The sequence below is a fragment of the Watersipora subatra genome, chromosome 1, assembly GCF_963576615.1.
Source record: "Watersipora subatra chromosome 1, tzWatSuba1.1, whole genome shotgun sequence".
NCBI classification, from domain to species: domain Eukaryota; kingdom Metazoa; phylum Bryozoa; class Gymnolaemata; order Cheilostomatida; family Watersiporidae; genus Watersipora; species Watersipora subatra.
The window spans coordinates 62,432,778-62,443,431 of record NC_088708.1 but is presented as its reverse complement, the minus strand read 5'-3'; the positions used below and the strand labels follow the sequence as shown (position 1 = coordinate 62,443,431).

At 36.2% G+C, this 10,654-nt stretch overlaps 1 protein-coding gene across 2 annotated transcripts; it reads right to left on the bottom strand.

The window, feature by feature from the left end:
• Positions 1-676: 676 nt before the first annotated feature.
• LOC137397353 (triokinase/FMN cyclase-like) lies at positions 677-9,870 on the bottom strand. 2 transcript variants are annotated; one of them, XM_068083647.1, is made up of 14 exons: positions 9,641-9,870; positions 8,573-8,677; positions 8,295-8,479; positions 8,111-8,189; positions 6,651-6,743; positions 6,388-6,507; positions 5,754-5,843; positions 4,973-5,061; positions 4,402-4,594; positions 4,066-4,200; positions 2,937-3,049; positions 1,888-2,025; positions 1,708-1,785; positions 677-1,316 (listed from the first exon to the last, which is right to left on the bottom strand). In XM_068083647.1, exons 1-14 carry the CDS (start codon positions 9,837-9,839, stop codon positions 1,155-1,157), a joined length of 1,779 nt encoding a protein of 592 aa, XP_067939748.1. In that variant the 5' UTR covers positions 9,840-9,870; the 3' UTR covers positions 677-1,154. The 2 variants fall into 2 exon arrangements, with proteins under 2 accessions (XP_067939748.1, XP_067939743.1); XM_068083642.1 differs by having other exon boundaries at positions 679-1,316; positions 4,402-4,597.
• Positions 9,871-10,654: the final 784 nt, after the last annotated feature.

Here is a 10,654-nt window from a genome sequence, read left to right as displayed (position 1 = left end):
TTTTCAAATTTCGTTGAGCAATGTTATATCTTATATTGTGTTTCGGAGCGGAAATGAAGCTTGAAAAATGGGCCTAGAAACCTAGTAACCTGATCGTAATCTTCCATTAGAAAGTCGGTGTAGAGAGCTGACTATGTTGGTTGGCTGAGAGAGAGTGTGTACAGTGGCACTGATAGATACATGCAGTTATGCACTGTATCAGAATATGATTTTATCTTTGGAAGGTTGCAATGAACTACACAATACCAACATTTCTTACACGACTAAAAAATCTTGGATATAAGTAAATATTGACACTGCTACTAGGCAAACTTAGGTCCTCTCCATTTCCTCCTAGATCTGCACTGAGCTAAACTACCAGGCCACTGAATTCTCTAGTTGTATTTGCATGTCAACCTTTATTACACAAGCTACAATGTATATTGCTCTTCAGATGATGGTGTTCACATTGACCAAGTAATTCTATTAACAATTTTAAAATTCTTACTGGACAAAACCGAGAGTTGTCATTCAAGGGAATCCAACACATCTCATTTGTGCGTATTTGAACTGGTTGTTTTGTCTCAAACAAATACTTTACAATTCCATACATTGGCTATACAGGAGAAATGTTATTTTCAGTTAGTCCACAGTATTTTGACAAACTTCATGCTGAAAAAATGCTCAGATATTGACATGTTATAAATAATCAACTATAACCTTGGTCAGTTATAATCAGTACTAAGATATATTGTAAAATCAGTAAAAGTTGTATCTTCAGCGCTCCAGCAAAAATACAATTCCCAGCGATTTTCAGATCAGTCTACATACATTTAAGCGAAAGCTTGACCAATAAGGACTTCAATCTCAAGAAACAGCCAATGAAAAAAAAGATCTAATAACATTTAAAGTCATCAATGAACAATTAAGTTGAGTTGTTGCGTCTACATAAATAGTAACTAACACCGCAGCCAATTATGTAATACCTCATAAGCATACGATATCACACAAATCCTCAGTATGGTTTAGCTCATGATTTCTTCAATATATATGTAAATATGGACCCTTCTGATGATGCAACGTAAGTTTTGGTTTCCTACTTGACACGACTCATTAGCTAACCCGAGGCCGACTGAGTCAAAGGTAATTAAATTATAATAAATGATAAAAAATATTCAATCTATTTGAGACACTAGGTACATAAAAGCTGCTTTTATCCAAATAGCTGCCCCTTCAGCCCCAGGATCCACTCTAGTCTGGCTTTCTTGTGGAGTGTAGCTAGCACGCCCCGCCTTTGCTTTCATTCCTGCAGTAGAGTCAGCACCCTCTCGAGCTGCCTAAAATATTAGTGATTAAAGAGCCCTTGAAGACCGCATAGACTGTCTAGCTAGTCAAATCTGTTCAACTGCAAGTATATCAGTGCATAAAGAAGCACCTACCAGCATGAAACACCTGAAGCGAAGAGAATAATTCAGCCAAGATAACTAATCTAGAAGCTTCCATACGGCAGCAAGCTGAGTTAATTATTCCAGGAAGCTAAAGTTTGAATAATAATTAAGCAAAAAATTCCACCAACAGACAGATGGATGAATATGATTATTCAAAAACTAATGAGTGGACGGAAATAGCTTTCAGTGACCAATCAGCACAACCGCAAATAATAGCCTGCACCATGTCTTAAAATGCATCTTCTTTCTTCTACGATAATATCTCCAAAGATTGCCTTACCATAACACTGTCTCTAAGTAGCTGCCCTACAGCTCCTTCCTTCCTGAGAGCTGCCAGAGCAGGTATCAAGGCATCCAGCTACAAACAGAATGAGACATGTGAAAATCATGGAGGAATCAAATGATAGAAGAGTACCCCTGACAACTCCGTGAGAATTGAATGAGAGAGAGGCTGTCTTACCATAGTTCGGTCACCAGCCTGGCTCAGACCATACTTCATAATGGCAGCGATGCCGTTAGAGAATGCTTCTGTGAGACTTGTTGTACTAACTTCTGACACCAATGTGCTAGCAGCAGCTGATAGGAACAGACTGTAGAGCTGTAAAATAAAGTGGTTACAAATATGCGTGACAGGACATTTTGAATGCGACGGCCAACTACTACAAGAACAAAATGAGAAATTTAAATAATATACATAAACTAAGGGTACACATGGAATATACTAGTGGTAAGCCTGGCGATGCTCGGGGTTTCTTTCATATTCAATCAGATAGCCTGAAGGAGGGTGTTTAAAAAACTGGTCCTCAGGACAGAATTTCAAAACCAAATATTTTTAACGACTTGGCGGAAGGCGCAGAGCGAATGTGTGTAAAGCTTGGATGAAACCAACCAGAAAATGGAGAAATTCATAGCATTTACGAGGACAGACAGACAGACTTAGAATGACAAAGTAAGAATTATTAATATAGATTATTCTGCAAAGCTAGAGAGCAGTCAATTATTTATACTAATAAAACTCTAATTGTCTTCTAATCATGCCTGAAACCGTCTCATTGAAGAAATAACACAGTCGATAAGTAAATTGCTTCATAAAAGATTGCTTTGTACCAGACTTGAACTGATGGAGTTTTGTTTAATAGACCACACTCCATTATCTGCACTAATCGACTGCCTTACGGATCACCGCCGGACTAGTAGTAAGTCTTATGATGTCCGCAATTTCTTTCAATTTCAACCAGATAGGGCCGGGTGTGGGGGGGGGGGTGTTTAAAGGGCTGTTTATTAGGAACCAGAGAGAGTTTTGAGACCAAATATTATTAGCAGCCTGGCGGAAAGCACAGAGCATGTGTGAAGTTTAGATAAAATCGGTCTAGAAATGTGAAAATGCATAGTATTTACGCAGACAAACAGACGCACACAATGACCAGATGGGATTATTAATATAGATAAGTTTGTATATGAAAAATACATACGCAATAAATGCATCAGTGAGCTAGAGCGGAAACTCACCGCACCAGAAGTGCCACCCATTTGACGTTCAATTAATGAGGACATCTGTGAGAGGAAGAAAGCAGGCTTGGAAATCTCCTCAGCTGATGCTGATTCCAAATAGTCCAAAATCGCTGCAAAACATATTCTCCATTTATTCACTCTCTAGCCTTGAAACGCTGAAAAAACAGACCATTTAGTATTACGTTAATTGAAAAGACAAAATCTAAAATTCATATAAGACTTGCTAGCAAGGATACGCATTGCTGTTGTCTAGCTATGATTTTTATTTTATTTATTGCTTTATTATTTATTATTCTATTTTTATTGCTAGTAAACCAGACCACAAATGCATCACCTACATACAATATGAGAACCAAACTGTGAAAATTGGCAAATCTTAGAAAGATAGATATAAAAAACCATCATTGCAAACAATCCTCATGAAAGCAACTGAAAAATTACACACAACGAGTCCATTTACCACATATTGAAAATGCTGAAGCAAAAACTAAAGCTAGTAGCTTATAGTGTTATGTTCATGTATGTTATATATTTAATTTATTTTGGCTAAAACATAGATTAGCCATAAGTTACAACCATTTGATCTTGCTGAAGAGCAAGGAGGCACTCAAGGAGGCACTCAAGGAGGCACTCAAGGAGGCACTCAAGGAGATATGTAGCTATTATGGTTATTAGGCTGCATCCAGATTTTGTGTCTGAGATGAGAAAGTGGTGTGTAACCAAATGAGATCCTTTAATCTTAAAAGTTAAGCCATGGAGAAGACAACTCCAGAGGCAGTTTCAAAACGAATGTCAACATGATATGCTCTACATAAGTTTGTCCAAATGGGTCCATTTTTCAGCTCAGCTGAAATACGGTTTACCACAAAAAACTATGCTTTAAGAATAGTTCATAGCAAAAACAGGTATACCCCTACCATTCAGCTTCCAGTCAACCTGTAGCCTTTTGTTAGCTAAAAGCTACTCTAAGTTTGAGGACCACAGGCTAGCTAGTTTGAGAATGAATATCAAGTTATTTTACTAACCTTAACAGAACTCTGTATGACTTAAAAGCATTACCTAAAACAATAAACTCTTTAGTAGAAGGCATAAAAACACAGGCTATAGCGATGACAATAAACCTTACCTGTAGACCCAAGGGCTAAAGTACTGCCGGTGTCTCCATCACCACATCCCTCATCGAGTTCATTTAGATACTGAGTAGCCGCGGTCAGAGCATGGCACGCGGCCATTATTGCCTCTTTCATGAGCCTTCCAGAGTCTAAAATGGTCATTTCTGTCACTGATTGACTTGAAGTAAAGATAAAGAAGTACTGTGATAACAGGATGCTAGATATTGAATAAACACAACCATAGATATCTGAATCCCCAATAAAAGTTTTTCTGCGGTGCACAGGCATTACCCATCATATAGATTATACCAGCTCATCACCTGTACAACTTCTCTGTGTTTAACACCCACCGGCCGAAATACAAGCAGTAGTTGAAAGAAGGGCGTGGTCAGCAGAGGATGGAACCGAGGAAGGAATGACAGAGGCGGAGTCTGTAACATCATCATGAGTAACACGAGATGACAGTCTGCTGGTCTTGTAGGGGAAAGACCAAGCGGGCGCTTGAGTAGGACTGTCAAGATAGCCAAGCAGCTCATCATCCACCTGCTGTAGTTGTCACCATAGCAATGGCAAGTGACAGATCAAGGATACAACAAATCTTGCAATCTTTGCAATATCTAATACAACAAGTATTAGATATTGCAGAAGTAAACAATTGGATGCATTAAAAACATATATTAAACATGCAAATAGTGACATTATATTACAAAAGCAAAGAGAATTAGTGTTTGATTTTGGCCTTGACATTAATGTCAGAACAACTCCCGATGGGATAAATAATCAATAAACAGCTTTAAACTGGGGCCTTCCAAGCAGCAATGTTTAGATCCTTCTCTGTCTCACAATATTGGGCTTATACAGAATCTGTGTGTTTACAACCTTTGCAACTAAAGACAAATATATATTTTTCATGAGACTCACCTTGAGGAAGGTTATGGATATGCCTGGCATGTTCAAACAGGTTACAAATGTTCCACAATAAACTCTAACAGCATTCAAGTCTTTCTGCGCTGAAAACACATATATAAGAAAGGTATGAGGTGAACTCAAAGACTTTCCTAGTTCTACACACTCACCAGACAGCTGTAGTAGTTCTACACACTCACCAGACAGCTGTAGTAGTTACATACACTCACCACACAGCTGTAGTAGTTACACACACTCACCACATAATTGTAGTAGTTACACACACTCACCATACAGCTTTAGTAGTTACACACACTCACCACACAGCTGTAGTAGTTACACACACTCACCACATAATTGTAGTAGTTACACACACTCACCATACAGCTTTAGTAGTTACACACACTCACCACATAGCTGTAGTAGTTACACACACCACACAGCCATAGTAGTTACACACACTCACCACATAATTGTAGTAGTTACACACACTCACCACACAGCTGTAGTAGTTACACACACTCACTACACAGCTGTAGTAGTTACACACACTCACCACACAACTGTAGTAGTTACACACACTCACCACACAGCTGTAGTAGTTACACACACTCAACACATAGATATAGTAGTTCTACACAGTCATCACATAGATATAGTAATTACACACACTCACCACATAGATATAGTAGTTACACACACTCACCACACAGCTGTAGTAGTTCTACACACTCACCACATAAATATAGTAGTTACACACACTCACCACACAGCTGTAGTAGTTCTACACACTCACCACATAACTGCAGTACTTCTTTAGCCACTACATTTAATTCCAGGTAAGATGTTCCACCAAGATTGTTCACAATAACAGCGACATGCTCCCCTACAAGTTAGAAAGAAAGCATTAGTAACGAGATGAGTAGAGTTGACATATTATTGGATATGTTGTTTACACAATGCTACTACTACTACTACAACTACTACTGTGCTTGTGCTATAGCTCTGTCTCATAGAGGAAACATTCTGCTCCTTTTCACATCTTCAAAGGAAGTTGGCAATAAAACTTTGAGAGTAGACATTATAAGTTTCCATCAACCTTAGAAACCAAAAATACCAACCATATTTTAACTGACTCAGACGGTGTATCCTATTTTCAAATTCAGTAAAATTACAAAGAATCGTTAACTTTCAATTTTAAAATTATGTTAGTGGGTTCAATAATCTGTAGTGCCTTTCCTTAATGAAAAAAGCTGTTTTTAAAATGTTAACAACATTTGAACTCGTACAGAGTGAACCTAGAGAACTGCTAAACACATTGACTGTACCCATCGACTTGTATTAAAAGGTGCTGTGTTAAAGGGTGTTGACTGTATTATAAAAAGACAGAGCATGTCATGGATGCTGCGCTTGATCAAACGCCTCATTACCTGCTGTCAATGTCAAGTGTGACACGCTATGTGAATTGGTCATGTGATCATACATTTGAGCAACCAAAGCTTTGGCAGTAAGAAGTTTCATCTTTTTCACACCAGCCTCTCCGTGAATCCCTAACAACAAAATGAGCGGCAAACTAAAAAGCTTAAAGTGAATATCGATACTGTAATCAGCATTCCTTTTATTACTGTTTCTTCGTCAATGCTAAAATGTACATATCAAGCCTTAATCTTATTTTGGTAATTTTAATATATACCTAGCCCTAGTTCCACTTCATCTTCAGCAATAGTAAAGTGTGGCTGTGAATTACCGGGAAGGCTACATGATCCTAAGCTCACACCGATGGTTCCTGCAGGTATAAAAGTACATATGAATGACATGTGAGCAATGCAAAAATATTACCTAGAGTAGATGTGGACTAAAGTCTAAACTTCATATATTTCGACATATATTAAAAAGGGTTTAGCAATTACGATGGAACCAGTACGACTATCCTGAGGCTAAAACTTGTGTTTACCATGCATGTGCACCTGCAGCTGTACACGTGGCTAAAAGTTTCTCATTATTTGTATGAAAGTATGTACATGTATTCTAAATGGCGACACGTAAAAGTTTTGCTCTGCTATACAAATTGTATAGACGCTAATATCAACTAGTTCAGCAGTGCAGAAAAAGATTTGAGGCCAGAAGACATTTTGGAAAGTATTGAACAGTCAGAAAAAGATGAGATTGGTTCAAAAACGAAAGGAACAATCAGAACGCAACTGGCCGACCACATGATGCAAATATTTTTTGTATCAAAAATATTAATTTTTGTTTCTGCATGTATTGTAATTATGGTTTGTTTATGCCACTTGTTCTTGAATAGACAATTTTGGCATTTGCTAAATTATGATATAACTAATAAATTTGCAGGATTATAATATATTATTTGATAGTACCATTGCAGTTATTTAAACTCATCCTTTGGTAGATCACCGCGCATAACTCATCTTCTATTGCACATAAAAAAGTTTTGGCAGCAAACTGTAGTAAACATATCAATGAGTGCAATGAGCATTTAAGTAACATTGTCAAATACAGTTACAAAATAAAAATATGCCTTTAAATTTAGAAAAAATGAAAATGAAAGCTCCAACAAATTGCAACACAGGCTGCAAAATCATGGCAGGTTAATTGCAAGCAATAGATATAAACCAGTAGAGATATTTCTCAGCTTCCCAATGCATATTTATTAAGAGATCTATGACAAGTGGAAGGTAAGTTATAACAGACTTCTTTTACCCACATCGAAGGAACATTTTTTGCACCTAATAGGCCCGGTACGCTGGGCAATTACAACTCGGATGTGAAAAGGTTAGTGTCGCTTCATCCAAAGAAGAGTGCAAAATATATGCGACTTTCACTTCACCCGTAAAAGGGTTAAATTTATGTTCCCAAAATTCTGATGAGCCATTAAAAAAAACAACATCAGTCTCTATTTAAACGTCACCTCTAATAAAATGCCACTACAGGAGAAGGGTTCCCACTAAAATAAAGCGTCATGGCGCTGAAATAAAGGTTTTACAGTAGTTAATTTCTAATCATTTCGTAGAACTGAGAGTACAACTAGTCTTTTCACTGTCCATGATAGACATGAAAATTAGTTTACAGAGACTATTAAAATAAGTGAACAGGGAATATTTACACTAGCACCATAAATTTGACGATACATACCCATATTTTGATTCATTTGCTTACAAGTAGCCACAATTTCCTCAAGAGTTTTTCCTTCTTCACTCATAGCACCAGCAACCTGCAACCAGTCGTACGGGTGAGTTACAGAACATGGCACGATCAGACTGGTTGTACCTAGTGTCTTATTGGTGAATGCGGCTATCTTGCACAAAACTTCACTCACTTTATGGAGTAACATAGTGCCACAAAGACCTCTTCGTCCTGCACTCCTGTCAGCAGATGTTAATGCTGTGTCATCAGATGATACGACCATCTCACACTTTAAACCTATAGCCCTTGCTCGCTCTAATGCCAGACCAAAGTTCACTCTGTCACCCGTATAGTTCGTTACTATCATAAGTATTCCGGCTAAAAGTATAAATAGAGATTCCCAAGAAATAGCCCAATTTAAGTATATATGCACCCTTGTATTTTCGTGATAGCATAAACTAATCCAAGTACCTGAACTGCTGCACTTGATAACTGCTTCAAGGATGAGGCTGGATGGAGGAGATGCAAAGATGTCTCCACAAACTGCAGCTGTGAGTGAACCAGGTCCAACAAATCCTAAAATCAGTATAAGAAAACCAGAGCTGATATCGCAGTGAGTATGTGATAGGATCATTACTGCTTCAAATTTGGTTATAAGATATTCGCATATCTTGACAATTCTATAAATGTAAGATTAGCACAACTGTGAAAATAGGCAGAAATACTATGTATATACCGTAGTATATATATACTATATATATAGTATATACTATATATATAGTATATATTATACATATATATATATACTATATATACTACATATATAGTGTATATATACTATATAACGTAATGTATATATACTACGTTACGTATATATAACGTAACGTAGTATATATACATTACGTTATATATACGTAACGTATATAAACGTTGCATATATATAACGTAACGTTTATATACGTATATAAACGTTACGTTATATAGTATATATAATGTAACGTTTATATATACTATATAAACGTTACGTTTACGTAACTATATAATGTTATGTAAACGTAACGTTTATATAGCTACGTTTACGTAACTATGTAAACGTAAATATATAAATGTATATATAGTTACGTTTATATATACACTCATTATATATATAAACGTAACTAGTGTTTAAAAATACACTAATTACGTTTATATATATAGTGAGTATATATTATACTCACTATATATATAAAAGTATATATACTTTTATATATATATACTTTTATATATAAATAAAAGTAACTATATACATTTGTATATACTTTTATATACAGTATATATATAAAAGTATATATATATACTATATATATAGTATATATATAGTATATATCATATATATATAGTACTATATATCATATATATATATATATACATACTATATACATGTATATATATACTAAATATATACTCCTAGCTTGAGTTGTCAAAGCTAAAGATTACCTTGACTTCAACAGAGAAATGTTCGACAAACAGCTCGGTGAGAGTCAAGGCAGTAAAGCTAACCTGCCCAAGCTGGTTCATGCCCACTCCCACCCCCGCTTATAACTGCCACTTTTTCACTCGCTTTTAAATCCTCGACATCTTCACGAATCACAATCCTCCCACCACCTATTGTTGTGAGGCCACTATTGGTGAGCACGAGTCCTGCGATAGCATCATCCACCACAGTCTTCGCTGAGTTGATGATTTTCTTAGAAGTCATTGCTGTCAGCAGGCAACTAGCAGATGACAGCAGAACCTGTCCACATACAATCTGTAATTGTCATTGTGCAAATGCTTGAGAAGATGAAAACTGGGGAAAAAGACATAAATTGAAATATCCATATTGTGAATTTGGATGAAAGCTACCCATCTACATATGCCTAAAATAAGAATTGATCAATAGCAATTTAGATTATTATCTTGATAATCCATAAACCTGTAATACACCTAATATCTCTTCTGCTACTTGAAAATAATAAAACATAGAAAAATTAAACATGACATTACAGCTACAAAACACCAGAGGTTTCATCACAGTACACCTACTTCTCACAGTTAAATTGATTATGAAAAGAGGCAAAGCAGCCTAATATAGTATGTTTTGGTTATATCCACCTTGAGCATGTTAGCTTAGACTTGTCTCAAAAAATATTTATACCATGAAGTTTGTCATTGTAAGAAAATTACAGCTGTATACTCAATTTTTAATGATTTAAGAGGGTCTGGAAATGCGTGGTGCTAGCCAAAATAAAATAATAACACCAGCAACTGAATTATATCATTATATTGTGAGTTAAGTTATACAAGGTCAAACTTGTTAACAAATTGATTGTTTTTAATCCTATGGATGATACTATAGAGCAGTAATGAATATCTTAAAACTGTGATATAGACTCTTTGTTATAGCTGTTCTCAAAATTGCATTAAAATACTATTTATAGCAAAAGCAGATGTTGTGTGCTCTACATGTGGCCTTTGAGAGTGCATGCCTCGCAAACGTTGCCTATGGGAGAATGCTATATCCAGCATGAGAAT